We start from the raw sequence: 27,733 nt of genomic DNA, 5'->3' as shown, positions 1-27,733 counted from the left end.
CTGTCAACGAAACGGGCTGTAGTATATAATATCAAATCAGATTCCTATTGAATTTAAAGAGCAATTTCGTGTCTTTACTAAATCACTATTAATATAGAAAATAATTATAATATTATTTTGGTCTGTTGTGTTAACAGAAATATTTAAATATTAAATAATTCGACAATATTTAAGTGTTGTACTTTTATCCGTATTCATATCCAAAATTGAATAGAGAGTAATATTTTTGCTTCCAATAAATTCGGCAAATAAATCAAAGTCAGCCTGGCAACACTTATAAAAACGTAAACATTATTTCATTCAAAATCGACTGTTGATCCGTTGATCTTGCGCGTACGCGATGCCTCGTACATTATTTACAGAAACTGATTTCAAATATCATTTAAATTTTAACGCGTAAACATTTTTTTTCGTTATCGCGCCGCGTATTGTCATATTTAGGTGTGCCGTGTGATGTTCTTATATTAGGAATTTAGGATATATTCTGTGTCGTGATTATTGAAAGGTGAGTGATATTTACCTCTTTAAAGAGCTATGTTTGTGACATTCGTCGAAGTGATATTTTAGTTACATTTAGACAATGGCCTATTGTATTCGGCTATTAAATTTTTTTATAAGTGTATATTATTTTTAAATTCTTTAAAAATGTTGTGGAATGTTTTTAATCAAGTATCAATTTAGAGGATGACTGTTAAAGTTTTTATAAATTTCATTAGATCTCCGCATACTTAACTTTCGTGCCCTTTGACGTACTTATTTGTGTTTTTTTTGTGATCATCATTTTAATAATTATTTTTTAAATTATAAAGTTACATAAACACGATCCTACAGGCTTAACTGACATAAAATAGTAATTCCAAACATTGGTGGCGCGTTGACAATGTAAAGAATATATGCGCTAGCTCCCTTACTCATATTTAAAAAAAAAAACACTTTTTTGACAAAGGAATTCTAGTTAATTAAAACTACTGAGGTGTTTGGACTGTTGGCACGAATTTTAATGGTGTAATTTCTTCTTTAGCCTAATTTTGGAAATACTAAACCAACAGAAATACCAAAATCGCTGAAATCTTAATTCGATGAGACAGCATTAAGTTTAATTTCTGTTATGTTAAAAATTCTATTTATATACCTAATTATTATTTAGATATCGTACATTTTCCTAAACTTTATTTTATAAAATCAACATGACCCTTGGATGTATAATACTGGATCGTCGAGATTAATGAGACTGTTATTAAAAAAAAAAAAACTGTCAAAGTTAGAAAAAACTTAACACTGCTTGTAGATGCAGACAAGTTTAACTAGATTTATTCCATTTTTAGCATGCCAGTAATAAAAATGTCAAGGCGCGGAGGTCGATAGACGCATCGCAAACACATGTAGATATATCTATTCACATTTCACACACGAAGACGAAACTCATCCTTGTGTAACATTGAACTTAGTCACAACATCGAAGACATAAAGCTGTACTAAGAACTTGATATGAGTATTTTACGTTGAACATAGTCACAACGTGTTTGAAATAAAGCTTTACTTAGAACATTGTCATAATATAGCATGTTCGATATATTATAATCGGTATGATTAGTTAATAAATATTCATAACGAATTTATATTTGAATATGAAAGCTCAATATTTGCATAATAAATAATATTTACTAACTGGCAGTAGAATAATTTTACGTTATACTAGCTGTGTCCGTGAACTTATATGCGTTTGAATTTAACAAAAAAATATATATTATTGTAGCCTAAGTTACTCCTTATTATATCAGTTATCTGTCAGTGAAAGTCACTTCAAAATCGGTCCAGCCATTCCAGAGATTAACCGGAACGACCAGACAGACAGACAAAAATTGTAAAATTATGTTATTTTGGTATATGTACCGTGTATACATACATATGCATTGAGTAAAAAAGGTTTATTTTAATATTACAAACAGACACTCCAATTTTATTATATGTATAGATAAAATTCATTTATATAAGCTGCAATAAGCTACAAAGTTCTTCATATAAAAATATGAAATACGTCTATTGATGATGAGGGAAGATAAACAACAATAATTTACGTATTCCACGCTATTTCCTAATAACTCGTCTGTGTTAACATTAATTTACCAATAAGTCCTTGACTCATATGTATTTATTCAAAACACAAAACTGTTCTATGTAATCATTCATAAAAACGGTAACTTTACTTCCAACGTTCCGGTGACAGCTTCGACGACCTTCCAAACGCAATTTTCACGAATCAATAATGTACATAGATTATTCAAGATATCACCAATGATAAATAAATAAATATGAGACAACATCACATACATTACTCTGTTTCCAATGTAAGTAGCTAAAGCAACGAGGGTACCAGAAACACCCAGACCCAAGACAACATAGAAAACTAATGATAATCTACATCGACTCGGCCGGTAATCGAACCCGGGACCTAGGACACACCATTCGACCTATTCAATGTCAAATTTGTTTATATATATTTTAGCACCTGTGCTTCGAATAGGATATAGTAATAACTATTACTAACATATAGCTCCTCTCGTTATTCTATTAAATATGTTCGGCTGTATAACATGAGGCCTTGATTTCGAATTGGATTTGAAAATGGAGTTATCGTTTTTTGTTAAGAGATTATTATTAACAAAGATCCTAATTTCTTATAGTTTCCAGATCATAGAAAGCACGTAAAGTATTTGTGCGTGATTTCCACCGTATCGGATTTGGCGCCCAGATTACTGTAACAGTAACAGCTTCTAAATTCCCCACTGCGGGCCTAGGGCCTCCTCTCCCATTAAAGAGAGAGTTTGGAACATATTCACATGTGGCAGAATTTCGATAAAATGAGACACATGCAGGTTTCATCACGATGTTTTCCTTCACCACCGAGCACGAGATGAATTATAAACACAAATATATATAGAGGTACTTGCCTGCGTTTGAACTCAAAATCATCGGTTAAGATGCACGCGTTCTAACCACTGGGCCATCTCAGCTCTTACGGATTACTCCGTCAGATTTTATTGTAACAGGGAAGTGGTAGTTCGTTGACCCCAAACAGTATTTGTGGGTGAACTAAATGAGAAAACAGCCTAAGGAGTAGGACAAAAAATACGAGTCAATGTTTTCGTATTAAATTTGAATTTAATTAATTATACAATCAGATACAATAAAAAATGACCTTGTCTTCATAATAAATTATTCAAATGAAGCTCCGATGGTTTATTGGCTAGAACTCGTTGATAATAAGCTAAGATTACGGGTTCAAACTCAGTCAAGCACCAATGAATATTTATGTATTTATTTTGTGTTATATGTACATATTGCAGCTCGTGGTTATACGTCATCAATTAAATAAAGCATAATAAAGTAACAGTACCGCAACATCGTATCCTGTATTATATGAATCTATTTATTACCATTCATTTATATAGAATTTATGTAGAATTTATATATCATTTATGTATTAAGCAACTAGCTTATTTCAAATATCTAAAAATCAGCAAGCATGGAGCAAATTAGCGTCCATGGAGATCTCTGAACCTTTTTATTTTATAAAAACCTTTTTAAAAATAGACATTAGAATAATTAAAATAATTTATTATGATTTAGTTAGACTCGAGAAAATATTAAGAATAAATCGGTAGATCAGATTTTAGAAACTTAGTTTTAAAGTAACAAAGCATTATGCAGGCAATGATAACAAAGAAATGGAAGCAAGTTACAACCTTGTCATAATGTCTCGTTAGAATTCAACTTATGTGTACATGTGATATAATACCGGTTCTACTTGGTCAAGCCTAACACAAATATAAGTAAGTGTTGTGAGCGGAAGCTACCTTAGCGCTGATCTTGGCCACGGTAAAAAATGCCACCACTTTATCAAATTTTTCCATCATTAAATAAATATAACAACATTCGTAGCCGTAAATGTATTATATTAAATTCTAATTATTCACATTTAGAAGATAACAAAAAAAAATTCGATAAAAAATCGTGTTTTATTTAGTATGCTACGAAATGGATATTTATAATTGGTCCTTATAATTTTGCTACCAGTCATAATTTTCCTCTCTGGACACCAGTTACGACTGTTGCTGCTGTCTAAATCCAGCGCTGGTTCGATTGCCTATAGGATCCAGTAGAGGATAGTATCAGTGTAGTAAAATAAATTGATATATACATGATACTTTGCACACATTTTTTCTTCTAATCTCTGTACAATAGATATAATGAGCCGACGTTTTGCTTGTAATGCCTACCCGAGAAAAAACTACATTGCTATGTATATAACATTGAATATTGATACAAGATGTAACGTGTTTAGAACATAATATATATTATTATCAGTCCCGTTTTAAGCATAACAATCGCGAGGGTGAATAGTTAGAGGACTCAACCCATAAAAAATACAATTCTCCAATTTCCTTGATCCAAGTTTTAATCATCATCGGTGAGGATTTTTGCACCTCCTGTATTTTTCACATTCACTTACTGTTAATATTGTTACGAGATTTTTAAGATTCGAGGTGGCCCAAAGAGTCGAGATGGCCCAGTGGTTAGAACGCGTGCATCTTAACTGATGATTGTGGTTTCAAACCCAGGCAAGTTTCAACAAATTTCATAGAAATTCTGCCACATGTGTATTCCACCAACCCGCATTGGAACAGCGTGGTGGTATATGTTCCAAATCTTCTCCTCAACGGGAGAGGAGGCCTTTAGCCCAGCAGTGGGAATTTACTGGGCTGTTGTTGTTGTTGTAATATTGTTACACGTATGTCCCATGCATGAATTTCATGTTCCTTATATTTTAACGATATTTCACATAGCCTATTCCAAGGGAAGTAGGAAAAAAGTAAAAAAAACTTAGATTTACGTATTTCATGAGGTAATAATATACCTATGTTGTGCAATACTAAGATTATATGATTAATATATATTTATTAATAACACAATATCATTGCACCTATTTACTTATATTTTTTAAATTCAAAACGTAGTTTTTTCGCAAAACCATAGTGATTTTGCTGTTAAATGTTGTTTATTTGACTTTTTTCCTGTTACGGTTGGAAAACGTTTTCTCGGTACGTGATTGTGAAAAATGAATAAAAAAATAATGAAACAATAACTATAAAAACAAACTTATATTCCAGCATTTTTGATAAGTTAAAATTGGAAACTGCCAATAGAAACACAGTAGTTACTCTTTTTCAATAAAACGTGTACCTAATATTATCGCGTAATAACCTATATATGTATGTATATATATGTATGCATTTAGTTAGACCTTGATCTTCAAAATGTATACATCTTAAATGCAAAAACGTCTATGTATATTATTATTATATTCTTTATATATGAATCCGTTAATATATAGGTATCATAGCTAGCTGAACCTGCGGCTTTACCCGCGCGAAATTTTAAGAACTTAAAGAGCACAAACCGTCACACTCCATTTTACTCCTTAAGGGATGAATTAAAAATAGTAGCCTACGTTCTCGGAACTCAAACTATCTGCATACCGAATTTCATTTAAATCAGACAGTTAATTTCGCATTTATAATATTAGTACGTACAGTAGAGTTGAAATGGCCCAGTGGTTAGAACGCGTGCATCTTAACCGATGATTGCGGTTTCAAACCCAGGCAAGCACCATTGAATATTCATGTCTTAATTTGTGTTTATAATTCATCTCGTGCTTGAAGAAAAACATTGTGAGGAAACCTGCATGTGACTAATTTCAAAGAAATTCTGCCACATGTGTATTCCACCAACCCGCATTGGAACAGCATGGTAGAATATGTTCCAAAACTTCTCCTTAAAGGGAGAGGAGACCTTTAGCCCAGCAATGGGAATTTACAGGCTGTTGTTGTTGTTTGTTGTATAATTCATCTCGTGGTCGGCGGTGAAGGAAAACATCGTGAGGAAACTCGCATGTGTCTAATTTCATAAAAATTCTGCCACATGTGTATTTCACAAACCCGCAATGGAACAGCGTCGTAGAATATGTTCCAAATCTTCTACTCAAAGCGAGAGGAGGCCTTAGCCCAGTAGTGAGAAATTTACAAGTTGCTTTAGGTAATATTAGTACAGGTCTTTAAAATGTTACATAAAGTAGGTTTCATTGCATTCTATAGGTTATGTAAAGATATGAATACTTTTCTTCTGATATTAACGTTCAATCAGCTCGATCGATGTCATTGTTGAAAGTAAAAACTTTACCGTCCTACTTAACTTCTGGCACGATTTCTTAACTAACTATTCATATAACAATAACTTAACTATTCATTTCTTCTTTACAGCTTATTGGTGCGTTTGTTTTTATTCTGTGTAAACGAAAGAATGATTGGACAGATGAATTGACACACTTACACTCTTTTCGAACCATAGCAGGTAAATAAACAGCAATTGACAGCAAATTAACGCGATATCATTGGTTGACATCTTGATTAATCTACGATTCAATAGAGTAGCAAAAAATGGCGTTCCTAACGTCTCCGTTACTGTTATCGGAAATCTTGAAGTAAAATTAAATTCGATTTAACTAGTTAATAGTATTATAAATAAATATATATATATATATATGTATCTATACATATAATAAAATTGAAGTGTCTGTTTGTAATATAAAAATAGAACTTTTATATGCAATGCATGTTAATGGTGGTATCACTTAATTGTAAAATGACGATTCAAAAGTGCTTATAAAAGCCTACTTGAATAAAGTTTATTTTGATTTTGATATGTATTTATACACGGTATATATACCAAAATAACAGTTTTTACAATTTTTTGCGGTCTGTCTGTCTGTTCCGGCTAATCTCTGGAACGGCTGGACCGATTTTGACGGGACTTTCACAGGCAGATAACTGATATAATAAGGAGTAACTTAGGCTACAATAACATTTTTTTTTGTCGAATTCAAACGCGTACAAGGTCTTTAATCATAAAATCCTAGTATTGCACAATATAGCTGAGTTATTAGGAAATCGTATAAAATACTTTAATCTCGGTTTGTTTATCTTTATTCCTACTTCGATTGGAATAAGTTGCAGTGAAGATCTTGAAGTTCCTATATCTAACATAATATCTGCTGTCTAAAGAGCACATATCTAATCGATACTATCTGTAATAAGATCGTAAATGGTGTCGCAATTCTGAAACATCTTAACGTAATGTCGTTGAATTGATTTAGATATTTTCTATTGAGTTAGTTTGGGAACTGATGGATGAAATACGCTACATTTAACGGGTGGTTTGTTTCATAAATTTCCCGCGGCTAAAGCTGCAAGTTGTCTAGTACTAAATGTCTACAAAAAACATCCACTAAAGACGTTTTTAAGCACTGTTGATATTATTTGTTTTCAATGTTGTAGGTAATACTGTGCAAGGAATAAAAATACGATAAGAACTATGGACAAAATCAATTTCACGGTGAACGGTGAACCCATCTCTCTGAGTAAGTAATAAACGTTTTATTATGACTTTTGTATTTGAAAGTGATTCGAAATTATCTATTTTCAAAATATTGCTTTTTTTTAAGAATTAAAAATGTTACATATGAAATCGTAAATAATAGCTTACGTTTATGTCTTCTTTTATAATCATAATTATAATTTTTAGTCAAAGCATCACTTTTTGACAATTTAAAGATCATTTATTTATTTAATGCCACTCTGTATATATATCATAACAGGATTGTGTCCAAATTCGATATTACAGCACTTTGAAAAAAACAAATTTAAAGTATCTATCCATGTTATAATATAATACTAAATTGTATATGATATATTCCAATACTAATAATTATCATGATCTGAAGAATGATTATAGTTCACTCTAAAAGAATAGTTCTACTAGAAACGTAAAATTACAAAAACGTTTAAAATTTGTATTTTTAAAACTCGTCTTGTTTTTAAAACATTTTATAAAAGTAACTACATTCGCAACTGTTTACTATTATATACGCGAGTCAAAAGAAAATTTAACTAATACACAACACTTGGTGGTAGGGCTTTAAGCAAGCCCACCTGGGTAAGTACCACCCATTCACCAGTTATTCTACCGCCAAATAACAGCTCAGTTTTGTTGTGTTCCGGCTTGAAGGGTGAGTAGCCACAGGCATAAGGGACATAACATCTTAGTTCCCAAGGTTGGTGGCACATTGACGATGTAAGGAATAGTTAATATTTCTTACAGCGTCATTGTCTATGGATGATGGTGACCACTTACCATCAGGTGGCAGCAAAACAAAACTAATTAGTTTTAAGTAAATTTATAAAGTATTATTTTTTAAATTCTTGTCAACACTTATAGATGGCGCTGATGTATCCCCTTTAACATCCCTGAATGACTATCTGAGGAACTACCTAGGTCTTCTAGGAACGAAGGCTATGTGCCATGAAGGAGGCTGCGGCGCATGCATCGTCTCTGTAACAAAGATTCATCCCGGAACTAACGAGAAACATATTATAGCTGTTAATTCGGTAAGATTTTATTTCGATATGTTTTCAAGATTAGTAGCTCAAGGAGTTTTTATTTAAATGATACTTTTTCGATACACAGTCACTCGTGACAATCAGAGAATGATTACATTTATGTATTTTTTGTATATATAATACTTTCGCATTTCTAATATAAGTAGGACGTTTAAGCTAAATATGAACGAAGCAGAAAAAGTTACTGAACTTTTTTTTTGTCTCTGCCAAATTAAATATACCTACTATACTATAGAATTTTAATTTTATTAACACAAGAATTAATAACATTAAATACTTAAATATATACAAATATGAACTAAAACTAGTTACTGTAAAAATCTGACCGCGTGGAATGGCGGCAAGGATGTAATCTCTTTTTACTGTTTGCTGCTTCGTAGGCGTTTGAATTTCACAAATAATTATTGTTGTAGCCTAAGTTACTCTTATCACATCAGCTATCAGCTCATGAAAGTCCTGTCAAAATCGGTGCAGCCAGAGATTAACCGGAACAAACGGACGCACGAACAAAAATTAAAAAAAAAAAACCTTCAGTATATGTACCGGGTATACATACATATGTATTTAGTAAAAGTCGGTTATTTTAATGTTACACACAGACACTAATTTTATGATATTTATAGATAATGTTTAACTATAAACTACCTTTTAAAACAATGTAGTGGTTCAAAATTTCATGTGATAAGACTGAGTATTTGCGTGATTTGCATTTTTTTTAAAAACAATTATCATATTGACACAAGGAGTTAGATACAAAAGTTCCCTCAGTTGTTTAAATACAAACGTTATCATGATCGATATTTATTTCTTATCTAGATTTTACTTCATTGATAACTAGCGACGCGCCCCGACTTCGCACGGGAACTTGATATGTATCGTTATATTATGACCAAATTACATAAAATCATAAATAGTAGCCTATGAGTTATTCTGATGTCATAACCAATATTTACTGTAGTTTTTTCGTGGAATGGTAACATACATACATACATCCTCACAAATTTTCGAATTTATTATTAATATTATTAGGACATTTAAGCTAAATATGAACGAAGCAGCTTTTACACCACGCTTCCAAAAGGCCAAGCGATTCGACAGCAAATTGAACAGAAAATTAATTTGACATAAGACAAAAATACATCCTACCATACTGGAATAACATCTCTAACGGGAATCGATATGTTTACTATTTAATAAAATTATCACGTCAAACGCGTCAGGCATGAAAAAACAAGTTCTTATAGTTGAAGACGCTAATCAAAAGCCATAACCTTACTTTTAAATACAAAACACACATCGTTGATTGTAATCGTACATTGCTATGCGTTATATAATAAACGTAGTATTATGTTCTAATGAGTCGAAATAGCCCAGTGGTAGGAACGCGTGCATTTTAACCGACGATTGCGGGTTCAAACCTACGCAACCACCGCTGATTCATGTGCTTAATTTGTATTAATAATTCATCTCGTGCTCAGCTGTGAAGGAAAACATCGCGAGGAAACCTGCATGTGACAAATTTCATAGAAATTCTGCCACGTGTGTATTCCACCAACCCGCATTGAAACAGCGTGGTGAAATATGTTCCAAACCTTCTCAAAGGGAGAGGAGACCTTTAGCCCAGAAGTGGGAATTTACAGGCTGTTGTTGTTGTTGTTGTATGTTCTAATGCATGATATTCTAGGTACTAGCAAAATATTCTTTGTAATTTGTGTTTCAGTAATAACAGAAGGGATCTAACAGATTAGTGATCATTTTGGTTTTGTCTGAACTAGTGGCCCGTCCCGGCTTCGCAGGGATGGACATAAGTTTTTATTTAAAAACTGGGTAATGTTCTTATTAATTTTGTGGGAATTTTAAAGAGCAATTTCGTTTTCGTAAAGCTTTAGTTCGAATTCGTTCGTGTTCGAATTTCCACCAACTTCCTTTGTGATATATTTTTTTCTGTTGCTTTGAAATAAGTATCTAGTTGTTATACACTTTCCGAGACTTAAGCAAATGGTAATTTTAAAGTAATCTGCAATACAAGTTTTGTAACGTGTTTTTTTGACATTTTTGTCGAAACAAAATCAAAACAATATTGAAATAATGTCGTTTTCCGTCTCGCATTTCTAAATTTCGACCGATCATTATTGTTTTAGAATTGATAACCAGTGTTTAATCGTTTAATAATTCAGCATAATAATAAGTTGCAATTTAGGTTTGTTTTGCTATAAAACGTGATAACTTAAGAATGCTTCACTTTTGCATTATGCATATAGGGGTTAAAATTATTGCAAATAGTCACCCGTATCATCTTTTAACTGAAATACGTCGAATTACCATTAACCCTGTAACAATGATATTCTAGTAAACAGATATGTCATTAACGCGTAAAAAGTGAAGACTTGAAAACGTCCTAATTGTGACGTTTGCCTTTACTCGTTTTCATCATAATTATGCCAGTAATACGTTAAAATACATCATAATTATGTAGTAATACGTTTTGAGTAATGAAAACATCTAGTTATCCCTTTTACTTATTGTTTTTATCAAGCTATCCTTTTTACTTGTAACTAAATGTAAAATAAACGGTCCCCGGCGCGGCACACTTTTTTCTGTTGTTTAGTATGGCTATAACATATCTGTTTATTAGAATATCATTGCCCTGTAAAATATCTAGATAGAGTATCGTACTAAAGAATAACTAAAACAAACGAATCAATTTTATTAGTTTGGTATGCGTTAACATTCGCCAAACGTCATTCTACTTTATTATATAGTCCTAATTCACTATTTTTTGGCGCGATCTCAGCTTTGACGTTCTCACTTGACAAATAAATAATCAAAATTGATGCATTAGGACTATTCAAGAACACACCTCATAGACAAGTCCGCCATACGTTTCCTAAATAAAGCTATTTTCAATGTACAACTATGATTTTTAGTTATATATATATATTTTTTTACTTTTATGATATATTTTATTCCGACTGTCAACACTAAAAAATTATTGAGTCTAGACTAATAAAAATTTGGGAGAAACATTTACATTGTGACGTAGGCACACGTTAAAAAAGATTTATTAGATATTTCAACTTTAAAGGAGGAGAAATGGACCTCCTATTTCTTAGCATATTTGTATGAATTTAACCTGTGCGAAGTCGGGACAGGCAGCTAGTAATCAAATGTAATTTTCCGTTATGTTAAGATTCCGTTAGAACTCTAGTACTTTTCCTACTACTGGATGTAAATTAAAATAAAACCGCTAATTATAGTACTATTAAAAATTATCACGGACCTCTAACCTACCTCACGCAGAGGCGACTCGATCCACTTGTAAATGACATATTAATACTGTACATAATAAATATTCATACATATTACTATGGTGAATGAATGCCGCTAGTCTACTGGATAGAGTGTAAAGCTGCAGAACGGGAATTTATTATTTCCTGCATAAATTATATGTGTTTACAAACACACTTGTATCGACCTGTACTATAATTATGTATATAGATGCTGGACTATATACATAATTATATGTAGCCTTCTCTAATCTTAAGAAGAGGTATTTAATCCTATTGTACTATACTACTTCAATGGGAGTTTATGATACAACTTCACTGTATATATTATAGAAGACAAGAATAATAATAACAATGCCTTTTTTGTTTTCTCAACTATTAAGGCCCTGACGGATATATATGACCTTCTACAACATTTTCCAGGTTTTCCTTATATGATCTTTCTTTGTCCAGTATTTTGCAGCCTTTTTTTTAATATCTACTACCCATCGTTAGTTAGGGCCACTTCTGACCGCTTGGATATGACCAATTAGTGTAGTTTACATAATGTTGTCTTAAATTTTCGCGATTATTACACATTTAAATAAAACTAATTATAATATATTATAATTAAGTGCTCGAAACGTCGGGATGTTTAAAAATAATTAATATACGCGATTCATCCGTTATAATTAGTTTTATTTAAATAGTGTAGTTTAGTTTAGTTTAGTTTATTATTTTATTGTACACCACACAATGAAATAAAAAATACAAATGACAAAGATATGGCCTAGATATAACAGGCGTACAATTTTGGCGACCTTATCGCTACATAGCGATCTCTTCCAGGCAACCAACAGGTGTAGGATAGTGTATTTGTGTGTTCCATATTATCTCGTGCAGAGTTTGCCTAATCTTCATTGAAAGTGTTAAAGTCAAATTATCTTTCAGTGTTTAGTACACGTTCTTTCTTGCCACGAATGGGAGATCACAACAATAGAAGGAGTTGGGTCAAAGAAAGATGGTTACAATTCACTGCAGAGCAGGCTGGCTTCCTTTAACGGTACCCAGTGTGGATACTGCACACCTGGCTGGGTCATGAACATGTACAGGTATGCTTGGATAACTTTTGAACATTTAAGTCGCAAATTTTATCTCTTATGGCATACGACCATATCATATGACAAAAAAAGGTTAATGACATTTTGATTGATTTATAAAAATCTGACAATTGAAGTGTCTTTCCGTGATTTAAACTTCCTTTTTTAAATTATGTGCTTATAATTGTCTTAGGTATATTATGGTTTATATGGAACGCACACAAACACGCAAAATTTGTTTTTCATTATTTGTTCTTTACTATTAACCTACAACCACTTTATATAAAATTTATTTTGTCACTCTCTAGGTTATATTTCTAATGTATTTTAAATATCTCAGCTTTCGGGGAGAGGACTGTTTATCCTTAACACAGGTCATTTAATTAGCTTAGGATAGCCTGTACTTGATCTGTGTTTCTTTTGATAACCGTGTTGAGATATAATACATTGAGATTATAATACATTGAGACTTTTGTCGTACTTCAACCATGTACCTAACTGTTTATTTTTGTATTGAAATAAATAATAATAATAATGATTATTATATTTCTTACATAACAAAGTCTAGGGGTGTCTCATCTATGTGTATGTCTATTTTGTTCCATATGCGTGTGTGTCTGTTATTAATCTGTTCTTTACCAGTACATATGAAAATTTTCCATCGTACATCAAGTTGAGTCAATATTATTTTATTTTTACTTTATTGCACATGTAATCACATAATCATGTCACATCATGGTATCGTTCGCTTGCTCGAAATAATTAGTGTAGCCATTACTTAAAGAAATAATAAAGTTTAATAAGACAGACCCATTAAGAATATAAAATCAATGAACAAGAAAATAATGATCTTTATTACACTTATACTTACAAGGCTAAGTTTGTATTTATAAAAGTTTTAGTCTTGGAGTAAAATTTTAGTTTGTTTTTTTTAATGCAATGTACACTACCACAGAATATAAATTAAAGTTCTTAATAGATTGGAAATTGTAAACAATTTAATAATAGACGTGGACTTTAGGAGTTATATCTTCAAATAGGGTAAAACTGCACCAAAAACTTTATTAAAGTTAATTAATTATTTAATTAATTAACTTATTTTTTTAAATATTTAATTTTAGTTCTGCTAGTGTAGACAGGGCCTCTAGGCCAACGCTACCAACACTGTCTAATGGATAATCCAGCGATGTATTTCATAATCAGAGATTCGATGTATTTAGTATAAGTATGCTCATACAGACTTATTTATGTAACAGTTTGTTCGAGGGATCAAAGAAAAACCTCACTACAAGACAAATAGAGCGATCGTTTGCTGGAAACATATGTCGTTGCACCGGCTACCGGCCTATTCTGGACGCGTTTAAAACTTTTGCTTCGGATACTGAAGCTAGAAATGAAATAAAGGTACGATACATGAGAATATATAATTGATTAATATTTTTAATCTGTGTCTTTCTTTCGATCTTTTCTTTTTAACCTAGTTATATATAGAAATGCTTATTGATTGTCAATTAACAGATAAATAAAACTATGAATACGATTTCGCCTGCTTACTTTTTTTTTTAATTTTATCTTCAGGATTTAGAAGAACTTGATAAAATTAAATGCGCAAAGAAATGTCTCGAAGTGGACAATGTTGGAGATGGCTGGTGTTTCGTCGATCACAATAACAGAAATGTTTTGGACATTAAAATGGATACAAACCGATGGTACAAGGCGTTTTCCGTGGATGATGTATTTAAGGTAATATTTATATGAAGAAATTTGGCAATAAATGTAATTCGGCAAGTGCCTACCTGAAAGTCAGCTGCCCCCAGAACCATAGACATTAAAGTAATATGAAATATTTATCATTTCTACAAAAGTAAAACGTCGCCAACCTTTGGAACTAAGATGTTATGTCCTTTTTATCTGTAGTGACAATGGCCGAGGCATATAATATTGTTGTTAAGCGAAATGATGTGACTGTTTTGTATACATTGAGTGGGTACTTACCCTCGACACGGTAGCATGGTACCGCTGGTTTTTAGTGGGTATTCCGGTGTAACGGAGCGCACTCGACATCTTGAGCACCGCGGAGTCCGACTTCCCTTCACTTCCGGGAGGGGACACGTTGGGAAAACGTTTTTCCAGCAAAAAGGGTAATCTAACCTAACCTATCCAGACAACTTGCACAAAAACCCAACACCAAGTATTTTTATCTACTACACCTAAAGCTTTTTATGATAATTTTATAAAATTTGATGATACATAAGTAATTTAAATAAATCGATTTCAATTTCAGGTCCTTGCAAAAGAAGGCACAGATAATTACAGCTTAGTTGCGGGGAACACAGGGAGAGGTAAAGTGAAGTAGATAATATCATACTATGTTTAATTACAAATCTATTGGCATATCTTCATCGTGATTTATATTTATAATGCCATATAACTTGTCATAGACTTACCCAAAAATTGTTTATAAATAGTACTAAAGTTTGTGTTTACAATGGAGTAAACTGGTAGCAATCGTCACGTAGAGAAAATGCATATCCAACCACCCTTACCCTTTTCTCTTCTTTTTTTTTTAATGTATCGGTTTTCTTTAAACTAATTATTTGTATCACCTGGGATATTTAATTACAGGCTTATTTCGCTTATTTCATTGTTTATATTACTTAATACATTCTAATCGAGTATCACACGAAATCATTCATTTTATTATTAACACTATGAAATATTAAAATCATTCTAGTAGGAAAGACAATTTATTTTATTTTGGTTTATTAGGTGATTAATAAAAAAATACATCTTAACCGATGATTAAGGGCTTAAACCCAAGCAAGCACCATTCATGTGCTTTATTTGTGTTTTAACTCATCTCATGCTCGGCGGTGATGGAAATCATCGTGAGGAATTCTGCATGTGTCTAATATCATCGAAATTCTGCCACATCTGTCCACCAACTCGTGTTGGAACAGCGTGATGGAATGTGTTCCAAACCTTCTAAAAAGCGAGAAGTGGCCTTAGCCCAGCAGTGATATGATTACAGGCTGTTAATGTATGTATAGGTGATTAATAAAATTTAATAGGTGTCTTTTCATACTCAACTGATGTTTTTTTTTTAGGAGTGTATCCGCCCACCAATGAGTCGCGTGTTTACATTGACATATCGTCAATAAGCGCGCTTAAGGACACGTCTATCGATGCAAACCTGGTTCTCGGCGCAGGCCTTTCTCTAAACGAAACTATGGCGATATTTCAGGAACAAATGAAGAACGATGATTTCTCATATCTGAAGCAGTTTTACGATCATCTGGAGTTAGTTGCTAATGTTCCGGTTAAAAATGTATGTCACTTTAATGTTTTTGTTTTTTTTTTTTTTTTTGTTTTAATTATTTGCACCAACGCAATATCAAGACATCAACATAAGTATGTACGGAATAAAAAATTAAATATTATTTTTGAAGCTTTTCTAATTGAAGTGTGAATGGTGCACTGTTTTACCGGATGCCTAGCAACGTAAAAATAATCGTAGGTTGAATCCTGACCCCTAGGACTATTATCGTCACCTCTCCTAACACAAAGATAAGCCTGAAAGGCAGATATTTGTATGCCAGTCTTTTCTATTTAGCCTTATCACACACTAATAGTAATAGTTTAGTTTACTGTTTAATAATTAATTTATTTTATAAATATTGATCAAAAGTATTAGTTATTAATAAATAACTAATAAATGAAAAAGATGATCCAGATAAATTACTCCTTTGAATTAGTTTAATGAATCATAACGAGGTAAACGGAAAAGATCTTTTTTAATGCAAATAGGAACTACAAAAAAAATAAAAATATGAATGCAATCGTTACATAGTATAAAACAAAGTCGCTTGTCGCTGTATGCTTAGATCTTTAAAATTACGCCACGGATGTTATTGTGGTTTTTTTAATAGACAGAGATTCCAGAGGAATGTTTTTGTATGTAATACATGGACCATTTTGTAATGGTCCATGTCATTATACCCGTGCGAAGTCGGGGCGGGTCGCTAATAATTAGCATTCTACTTTCCAGGTCGGTACGATAGGCGGTAATTTAGCGATGAAAAATAATCATCCATACTTCGCATCAGACGTTTACGTCTTACTTGAAACAGTTAATGCTACTGTGACATTGGGTTTGTATTTTTTTTTATTTGTTTGTTACACGCTATGACGCATTTTCTTTTAGAATTATAATATTTCTGACATATAATCGTTACTAATGTCCTGAGCCCTGAGCAGGGATAGCACAAGATACATAGATGATGGTTGTGGGTTCAAATCCAGTCTCTTATCGAATTTTCATGGTACCATTATCTACCATATAATTTATCCTATGGTGGATCGTCATTCGTAAGACAATAAAAAAACATTTGTGTATTTAAAATCTAACATGTGTGTAATATAATACTTAATTATATTACACACACTTAATTACTTTTTTTTATATAACATCTTAGATTACATTTAATAATAATACATAATTAAAACGGTTTTTTTTGTAGAGGACATGCATTCGAAGACAACAGAAATTCATTTGTCGAAGTTCTTGAGTACGTCACTTAAAGACCAAATTATTATGAACGTGAAAATACCTCCTTTGTCCAATAGCCATTTGATAAGAACATACAAGGTATGTAAGAAAGTACAAAATATATTAACCTTTTCTAACTTCAAAAAGGAGGAGATTATCCATTCTTCTATATTTTCTTTTTTTTTGTTTTGTGTCACGACCTTTCATAAGATCGACATCGGTTTTATTCACGAAAGCAAATTAAGATTTCAAATATTTTGGAATACATTCGAAAAAAAATTCAGAATACATTTGATTTTTTTTCATATGAAGTAGTTCTAACCACATATGTATATTTTTGGATGTATTTTCATTTTGAAGTTCATGTTTATTAATATTTTCCATACGTTGCAGATTATGCCCCGCGCCCAAAACGCCCATGCAATAGTCAACGCTGGGTTCAATTTCCACGTAGATGAAAATCATAAAATTCTCACTTCAAACATAGTCTATGGTTCCATAAGCCCCACGTACAATCGTGCCATAAATATTGAGAATATGCTCAAAGGGCAACCGCTGTTTAGTGATGAAACTTTGCGGACGGCATTAGCGAAATTACAGGAAGACATCGTCCCATTCGCTGATCCGTCAGAACCATCACCGTTCTGCAAGAAGGCTATCGCTCTGGGATTGTTTTATAAGGTTAGAAATTTAATTATTTTTTATTTAAAAAAAAAAAAATAATTTTTAATTATTTCATCCCAGAAAGATGTGTTTGATAATATACATTTAACTTTATAGGATGTTACGAAACTTAGGATGTTTATATTATTAAGTACTACATGATACTAATCATACAGTTAACTAATTCGGATCAAAGATTAAATCAAAATAAACTTTAATTACGTACCTTGCAGTACGTACTATTTACTTACAAGGCCTTTTATACTGAGGCCTCATTTTACAAGATATCTAAAGTTAATCTCATATACATTATCTTTCATTGAGCAAATACTCGTTAACTTGAAGACAGGATAATATTACATTATTGTATCTAAATGTTGGAAAAGAGCTAATATTGAGTTTCTTACCGGTTATTCTCGACATAACCTCTAAACAGGCGGTGGCTTTACGCTTATATAAGAAGTTTTGTAAACAACAACAACAACAGCCTGTAAATTCCCACTGCTGGGCTAAAGGCCTCCTCTCCCTTTGAGGAGAAGGTTTGGAACATATACCACCACGCTGTTTCAATGCGGGTTGGTGGAATACACATGGGCCAGAATTTCTATGAAATTTGTCACATGCAGGTTTCCTCACGATGTTTTCCTTCGCCGCCGAGTACGAGATGAATTATAAAGACAAATTAAGCACATGAATCAGCGATCCTTGCCTGGGTTTGAACCTGCAATCATCGTTTAAAATATACGCGTTCTAACCATTGGGCCATCTCGACTTTTAGTTTTGTAAAATGACGATTCAAAAGTGATTTGAATAAAGTATAATTTAATTTTGTGTGTTTTCGCAGGCAATCCTCTCTTTGAGTCCGTCAGTAAATCCTAGATATGTTTCTGGAGGCAGTGAGTTAGTCAGGCCCATATCAAGTGGTATCCAATCCTACGAAACGGACAAGAGCATGTGGCCGCTCAACCAGCCTGTACCGAAATTAGAAGCTCTAACTCAGGTATGCTTTTACACCATGATATGATACCATTAAGTTACTTAAAACATTTGACAGTACTCCAGCTCCTTTTGAATTGCAATGTACAATCTCCTAAGAATTAACAATATGAAACTTACTAATTTTTATTTCATGACGTGATATGGAGACTGAAATAGACTCCCTGATGGTAATATAGACATAAGCGCCGTAAAAAATAACCACTTTATTATATCCCGAATATGACACCAAATTTGGGAACTAAGATGTTGTGTTCCTTCAGTTACACTGGCCTTAACCCTTCAAATCCCATCACAACAGTACTAACTACAAAGAATATATGCTTTGCGGTTGAATGATAAACGTCATTAAAAATCAAAACAAATACTATTTTTTTATTGACTAGTATGCTAGCGTATTCCCATCTACAATACGGTGTATTGTCTTCCTTGGCTCTTGCAGGGCGTATTGGTCATCTAGGTGGGTACCACTCACATCTCAGTTATTGCTGATACTAAAAGGTACTATTTGATATTGTTGCGTTCAGGTTTGATTTGAGCTGATTTTGATCTTGTAAGGTATTGTTAATATTTCTCACAACGCTAACGCTTTTTTTTATGAAATAGGTTAGCGGACGAGCATATGGGCCACCTGATGGTAAGTGGTCACCATCACCCATAGACAATTACGGTGTAAGAAATATTAACTATTCCTTGCCGACGTCAATGCGCCACCAACCTTGGGAACTAAGATGCTATGTCTCTTGTGCCTGTAGTTACACTGGTTGACTCACCCTTCAAACTGGAACACAACAATACTGACAATGACAACAATACTGTAGAATATTTGATGAGTGGGTGGTATCTACCCAGGCGGGCATGCACAACGCCTTACCACCATTATGTGCTGTGTTTGCCAATTTCCATTAGGGACTTTTTGGAGATTAAATAATTGCAACAAATTTTCAGTGCTCAGGTGAAGCGCTGTACGCTTGCGATCAAGTTTCCGGCCCGCGAGACGTGCACGTAGCGTTCGTCCTTTCTACGATTTGTCTCGGTGAAATTGTCCAGTTCGATACCACTGAAGCATTGGTAAGTTTTTCAATATTACATACTTTTATAAATTAATGATCCGTAAAAAAGAAATATACTGTTTATTTTGTGGATTTCGTAACAACATACTTACATATTGTGCAGCTTGTTGAATGATTGGATGTTCTTTACCCACCAGTTTTCTAAACTACCAACAAAACCTAAATTCATATGACAAATGATGTTTCATGGAAGCGCCTCGATCGTCCTCCAGATATAATTTATGTGACGTCATACTGAAATTAATACAAAGCATAGAATCTATTTCTATGCTTTGTATTAAATTAAATGCGAGGGTTCGTTTGAAATCAAAGTTAATGTGTAATGTGAAATTGATTGAATACATAACATGGGAAATTTATCTTAATTGTACATCGTTGGTAATTACAAGATTAAACTTTTAAATAAATTATGTGACTTTGCTTATAATATTTATGATAAAATAATTGGTGTCAATTTTTATTGTGTTTAAATAAATAAACTCTTAAACATAACTTAAAAAAATATGTTTTATACGTGTTCCAGAAACTACCAGGCGTCGTAGCATTTTTATCTGCTAAAGATATACCGGGGAAGAACTCCTTTATCAGCAAAGAAGTTCCCTGGCAAGAATTTGAAGAAGAAATTTTGGCCAGTAAAAAAATATCCTATTACGGTCAACCGATTGGATTAATCGCGGCCGTCTCTAGAAAACTCGCTATCATGGCAGCCGGCTTGGTTAAAGTGTCATATAAAAAATATAATACTAAACCTGTATTAAGCATATCAGAAGCATTAAACGCTCCTGATAAAAAAAATCGCGTGAGTATATTCATTACATAGTATAAAACAAAGTCGCTGTCTGTTTGTATGCTTAGGTCCTTAAAACTACGCAAAGGATTTTTAATAGGTAGAGTGATTTAAAAGGAACGCTTTTGCATATATTACATGGCCCATATAGTAAAGGAGAGATAATTTTAGAAGTTTCTAATGTCATGTAAATAAACGAATTCTGTAGTATATTCAGTGTCAGCATTGCACTCGTGCGAAGAATGAGTGAATCTTATGTCTTCAGTATAATACATGAAAGAGACAGTGAAAGAGGATATCTACCTAGTTAGTCAAATTGCTTTATGAGGTTGCAGGTTTAGAGAAGTAATAGGGTTTCTTTCAATTTTTCCCTAGCATCACGGAATATTGGATATACACTATCCAGAATATATAAAGGCGTTAGTCCTGTTCCTGAATATCCGAATATATCAGATTGTAACCCGGCGAATTAAAATGGACGAGTTTGGCTAGCATCATCATAAGTCATAATAAATGAAAAAACCAAATAATATCTCGTTGATTAGGAAAAGTTATTATTTTGTTTAAATAAGTTTCTGTTAATTGTGACATAATAATTCTCAAAAATGAACACAAGCAAAGTGACTAGTCCACTTGACAAGAGCATTCGAAGATTTGCAGCGGTGGATTATGTGTACCAAATAATATATCTCAAACCTCGTATTAAACTCTCCTTCAAATATATTTTTTCTTAAATATTAAAATATAATTTTAGATTCGCGAGGAAGTGACAATTCAAGCAACAGACAAAGGCAACGAAACAACTCACACTATTAAAGGCCATTATTACATGCCAGACCAGTATCACTTTACCATGGAAACTCAGAGCTGTAGAGTAGAACACACACGTCGTGGGATACGAGTACTGTCGGCGACGCAGTGGATAGACTTAGTTCACGTAGCAGTGGCCAGGTCACTGGACTTACCGTTGAACAGGTATAATTTGTAGAACCGTTTCAGTATAATTATTAGACAAGGTTTAGTTAAGACAAACTCGAAGATAATAAGTCAATCTTTAATGTGGGAAGTGTGAACATTGCCAGCCCTCGATTGTGCTAAAAGTGTGCGCCTAAGCCCTTTTCAGATTTCTCGTCCAATAGTATTATTATTGAGGGAACAGTGTGCATTTTTTTTTAAGGTAGAAGTTGGCAGATGAGCATATGGGCCACCTGATGGTAAGTGGTCACCATCACCCATAGACAATGACGCTGTAAGAAATATTAACTATTCCTAACATCGTGAATGTGCCACCAACCTTGGGAACTAAGATGTTATGCCCCTTGTGCCTGTACTTACACTGGCTCACTCACCCTTCAAACCGGAACACACCAATACTGAGTGATTTGGCGGTAGAATAACCGGTGAGTGGGTGGTACCTACCCAGACGGGCTTGCACAAAGCCCTACCACCAAGTAAATCATCTGCAGCATCTGTGTAGGCGTACATATTTGTGCACAAGAATATGTCCCGAGTTGGCCATGGAAGCCATGAGTCGAGATGGCCCAGTGGTTAGAACGCGTGCATCTTAACCGATGATTGCGGGTTCAAACCCAGGCAAGCACCGCTGATTCATGTGCTTAATTTGTCTTTATAATTCATCTCGTGCTCAGCGGTGAAGGAAAACATCGTGAGGAAACCTGCATGTGACAAATTTCATAGAAATTCTGCCACATGTGTATTCCACCAACCCGCATTGGAACAGCGTGGTGGAATATGTTCCAAACCTTCTCCTCAAAGGGAGAGGGGCCTCCTCTAGCCTCCTTTAGCCCAGTAGTGGGAATTTACAGGCTGTTGTTGTTGTTGTTGTTGTTGTTGGCCATGGAAGATATCGGTCAAGATATCATCTCCACTTTGTTCCCATATTCACGTGTACACGCGTGTGGTTGCCCGCAGCGTGGACGTGTCGGTTGCGCGCGTGGGCGGCGCGTACGGCGGCAAGGCGTCGCGCTCTGCGCTCGCGGCGTGCGCATGCGCAGTGGCCGCGCACGCGCTCAACCGCGCCGCCACCCTCGTCATGCCGCTCACGGACAACATGCACGCCGTTGGCAAGCGGCAGGCAGCTTACTTCGAGTACGAGGTGGGAACTTATATCATAATATATATATATATATTACACTAGTAGTTACCCGGTTTGCTAGCATGAGAGTTAGGTATATGTACAGATTAACTTAAAATATTATATATATCAGTAAAACGTATTCATTTACTGTAGATTATTTTTTATTTTTTTATAAATAAATATAAATATGAGACAATTTCACATACATTACTCTGATCCCAATGTAAGTAGATGAAGCACATGTGTTATGGAAATCAGAAGTAACGACGGTGCCACAAACACCCAGATCCAAGACAACATAGAGGTAATGGTAATCTACCTCGACTCGGCCGGGAATCGAACCCGGGACCTCAGAGTGGCGTACCCATGAAAACCGGTGTACACACCACTCGACCACGGAGGTGTCAACTTAAAATATTGCGTTAATTTAAGACCTCCTTGTATACCACGTCGATATGTATTTCAATTCATGTGTTTAACTTAAAAATGACGGACTTTCGTAAAAACTTTCAGCTAATTTTACCTCTAGAGTGGTAGAATTTCCAAAATTCCTTTCTTAGTGGGTGTCTACTCAATAAAACGATCCCAAATAGTGTACTCTGGGCAATGTTGAATCAGTTAGTCAGGACATGTAATTTTTTAAAATATGTATAGAATGTATAGATTTGAGACAACGTCACAACAAATAAAAAAATAGCAAATGCTCTCAAAAACCTTTGTTTTTGCAATTAATAGCAATTATGCACATGTCATTTACACTAAGTGCTAAGGGACCCCTAGTAGTTATCCCAGAGCTTGGTAACAAAAATAAAGGTTGGTTTAGACTATTCAAGATAATATAATTGTTTCTTATTTGTTTATCAGTTAGGTGTGAACGATGACGGGGTAATTCAGCACGCAGACATCGTCTACTACTCTGACTGCGGTTATTCGTACAACGACACGTCGGGCGCTGAAATAGCATCTACTATGACCTATCTGTATGATACTTCCAGGTGGAATATCAAAGGGTACAGCATTCTCACTGATAAAGCTAGTAACACTTGGTGCAGAGCTCCAGGTTAGTTCATTTTATGTAATCCTTGATGGCTTCAAATGAGTCCGGAATGTAATTTATTTTGTAATAAATAAATTTTAGAGAAAGAAACAAAGTGTTATATACCTACTATACTTTTCTTAAGGTACATATATATCTTAAGCAAACAATCCTTTGTTGTAAATATATTTATATATCTAATCATATATAGTATAAGTGCAGACGTCTTCCTCATTTAAACCGATATTCATTTTTTAGCAACTACTGAAGGGACAGCTATCGTGGAACATTTAATGGAACGAATATCGCATATAACTAAAAAAGACCCAGTCGATGTACGAAAAATCAACATCCCATCTAAACACGACAAGTTAAAAGACATGATAGATACATTCAAAATGGACACTAATTACAACGACCGAAGGGCCGAAATCGAAACATATAACGCCACCAATGCTTGGAAGAAAAAAGGTTTACAACTAACGATAATGTGTTATCCTATAGTATATCATAGAAATTATTCAGTAACGATATCCGTGTATCACGCTGATGGAACAATTTTGATGTCCCATGGAGGAATCGAAATGGGCCAGGGCATAAATACAAAAGTGGCACAAGTTTGCGCGTACACTCTAAATGTCCCATTAAGTATGGTGACGGTCAAGGGTTCAGATAACTTCGTGGCTCCGAACAACATAGCGAGCAGCGGCAGTATCACAAGTGAAGCTGTAGCATTTGCCACTGTTAAAGCTTGTAATGAATTGTTGAAGAGGTTGGAGCCTATCAAGCAAGAACTTGAGGAGCCAACTTGGCAAAAGGTTGTTAAAACTGCGTTCGATAAAGGTATTATTTTGTTATTTTTTAGTGTAATGAGAATCAGTCGTTTTGATATTTACATTAAATGCCTAATTTACCTTGCAACTTGGAAAAAATACCATCAATCTGATTTACTCATACTCATTCCGTTTAAGTGTTCGAAACAATTTAATACTTATTTATAATTATTGATGCAAAAAAATTCCCAGGAATAAATCTACAAGTAAATGCTATGACGTCACAACTAGACAACCTGGTAGGATACCCGGTATATGGAGTTTGTTCTGCGGAAGTTCACTTAGACGTTCTCACCGGAAATCATATTATTAACAGAGTGGATCTCTTGGAAGACACGGGCCGTAGTCTCAACCCTGATATCGACGTGGGACAAGTATGTACTTTTTAGAAATTCTCATAAATAGCTCCAAAATGATTATTATACAATGAGTTATATCTTGTTGTATTTTGCTAGTCATTAGATTCATACTTCGATTTATTAAGCTCCAAGATGTATACGTTTTGAAGAGAACCCAGAGAACTAAAACTTCTGTTAGAAATTAGTATAATATAATTTATCGCGTGTAAATATTACCATATCTCTTTTTTTATATCTATTTTAATGCCATCTAATGACAGCATTTGACAACTGCTGTGCAAATTTAATACTAAAGCACGCCATCTAGCGAGAGATAAAGAAACATACAGCAATACATTCATTTATATAATAATATCAACTGTTACTTTTAGTATCGATGTAAACAGGTAAATTTAATAATTTGTTTGAAGGTCAACAAAACCTATTATTAATATTATTTTTGGAGCAAGAAACTATAACTAGCACCTTTATCAATATAGTGTCAATAATTAATCCTGGATATTGTCTTCAACTTTTAAATTAAAATATAGAGTAATGTTAGAAATAGAATCTTCTTGTCTGGCTTAGGTCAGACTGAATACGGGCCTTGAGGAGTTCCTCAACGTTAGCCTCGGCTACTGTGCCAGCTGTTTTGGTACGTAGGGTCAGGTCAGATCAGGGCCTAACTTGCCCTGAGTAAAATATATTCCATTCCATAGATGGCGCTGTATCTTTTCGTCACTATCCTACATCGCGCTGGCGTGATTCTCTCGCGTCGAATGACGTCCCTCAGTTGTGTTAGGTACGGCATCGCTTCTCGGCCTTTTGGCTAAGATCAAAGTGTAGTATCTGTTCTTTTCAGCTTAATATCTGAAAGTTCCCGCACTGCGGGACCAGTATATTAAACTGATTTTTGTAAATCGACGGGATGTTCGGGGCTCGCTCCACTCCCGTCACGGGTCGGCCCGGCATTGCAGTGCCGCCGGGAACGGCCCACATAATAAACCTTGAATGTCAATCAGACGTCTTACTTATGATGTACTACTTTTAATTAAGACTAAAGCTAAAGCAAGATCCGCTACAAAAAGGTCGAAAAGACACTTAATATTTTTTGCTTTCTGCACCAAGTAAACTTGAAACAGTGTCAATTTTTGTACACCTCCGCTGTAACACGCGTTAAAAAATGGGCACAAACTTATATTATACAGATATAGATTATAGGTATCATATATTTTTTTTAGATTGAAGGCTCGTTTGTAATGGGTCTAGGGCTTTGGACATCAGAACGTCTGATCTACGATACTAATGGTCAGCTGTTGACCAATCGAACATGGACGTATAAGCCGCCTGGTGCGTGTGATATTCCAGTGGATTTCCGAATTTCATTTAGCAGGAACTCGATAAACAATAATGGAGTTCTGGGGTCCAAAGGTAAGATATTATATTACTATAATATTTTAAATTGAGATGGGAGCTTATGGGACTCAAAAGAAGAAGTGAACCTTTGTAATGTTATTGGACTGTGTTGGTTATTGATGAAATAAACATTTATTATTTATAAAAGAAATAAATGTAATGATGTTAACTTATATAACTTACTTAAAATAAAAGCAGGTCCCAAATTATCAAGAATTGTATAGGAAATGCAAAAAGTTAGCGCCATTTGTAAAACGCTATTTAACTCACTTATGTACCTAATAAAATAAATATTAGTACCATTGAGGAAAAATATTAAATATTTATCTATATGTATAGCGACATGACATTACTTGTTGAAGTTGGGTAAAATTTAGTGTATATATGTTCATATCTCTTTTATTTATCATCATTAATTCTTGTTTTTTTAACAGCTACCGGCGAGCCAGCATTTGTTCTGGCGGTGGTTGTAATACACGCGTTACACGAGGCTATCGTTGAAGCTCGAAAGGAATATGGTTATAACGATACAGAATGGGTACATGTTGGTAAGTACATTTAGTAATTTACGAGCATTGATAAATCATTTTTAACGGAAGATTCCATTAAGTTTCAAGCAATAGTATATATATAATAAATAAATAGCAAAAGCATGAACAGATTTAGTTCATAAATTTTCATTCTTATTAAACCTTTCCTTCTATTTCGAAAAATACTAAGTAACGTTTCCAAATTTCAGATACACCATACAGCGTGGAGAATATTATTAAAGGAATTTCTCCCAACATAAAGAGCTATACGTTAAAATAATAAAATATTATGTTATCACTAATTTTATTGAGTGAACTATTTTCATACAGTTAGACGATAATTTTAAAAATCGTCATTTGTAATCAAGTATTTTTGTTAAACAAAATAAAATGTTTAAAGTACATGACTTCTTTGTTTGATAATTTCGTCCAAATCAGTAATATTACAATAAATAATAAATATACATTAAGAGGCATTGCTACTACTGGAATACTTAATTTTAAATCACTGTAAATTTAAAACCATAGCTAA

The 27,733-nt window shown here is 33.7% G+C and overlaps 1 protein-coding gene and 1 non-coding gene across 3 annotated transcripts; both read left to right on the top strand.

Annotated features, from left to right (window-relative positions):
* Positions 1-304: 304 nt before the first annotated feature.
* Positions 305-27,608, top strand: LOC124535652 (indole-3-acetaldehyde oxidase-like). 2 transcript variants are annotated; one of them, XM_047111936.1, is made up of 22 exons: positions 305-505; positions 7,395-7,477; positions 8,335-8,504; positions 12,734-12,894; positions 14,139-14,286; positions 14,461-14,625; positions 15,167-15,224; positions 15,990-16,210; positions 16,931-17,033; positions 17,403-17,530; positions 17,825-18,112; positions 18,939-19,094; positions 20,039-20,161; positions 20,687-20,962; positions 21,705-21,925; positions 22,883-23,066; positions 23,913-24,108; positions 24,343-24,927; positions 25,110-25,291; positions 26,497-26,686; positions 27,106-27,219; positions 27,411-27,608. In XM_047111936.1, the coding sequence occupies exons 2-22, from the start codon at positions 7,432-7,434 to the stop codon at positions 27,479-27,481; spliced, it is 3,786 nt and encodes a 1,261-aa protein (XP_046967892.1). In that variant the 5' UTR covers positions 305-505; positions 7,395-7,431; the 3' UTR covers positions 27,482-27,608. The 2 variants fall into 2 exon arrangements, with proteins under 2 accessions (XP_046967892.1, XP_046967893.1); XM_047111937.1 differs by lacking the exon at positions 305-505 and adding an exon at positions 7,090-7,270 and having other exon boundaries at positions 7,396-7,477.
* On the top strand, positions 26,065-26,257 carry LOC124535969. Its single transcript, XR_006966851.1, has one exon. It is a non-coding gene; the product is annotated as a U2 spliceosomal RNA (small nuclear RNA).
* Positions 27,609-27,733: the final 125 nt, after the last annotated feature.

Source organism: Vanessa cardui, chromosome 15 (genome assembly GCF_905220365.1).
Source record: "Vanessa cardui chromosome 15, ilVanCard2.1, whole genome shotgun sequence".
NCBI lineage: Eukaryota > Metazoa > Arthropoda > Insecta > Lepidoptera > Nymphalidae > Vanessa > Vanessa cardui.
This window is presented reverse-complemented; position numbering and strand designations above follow the sequence as displayed.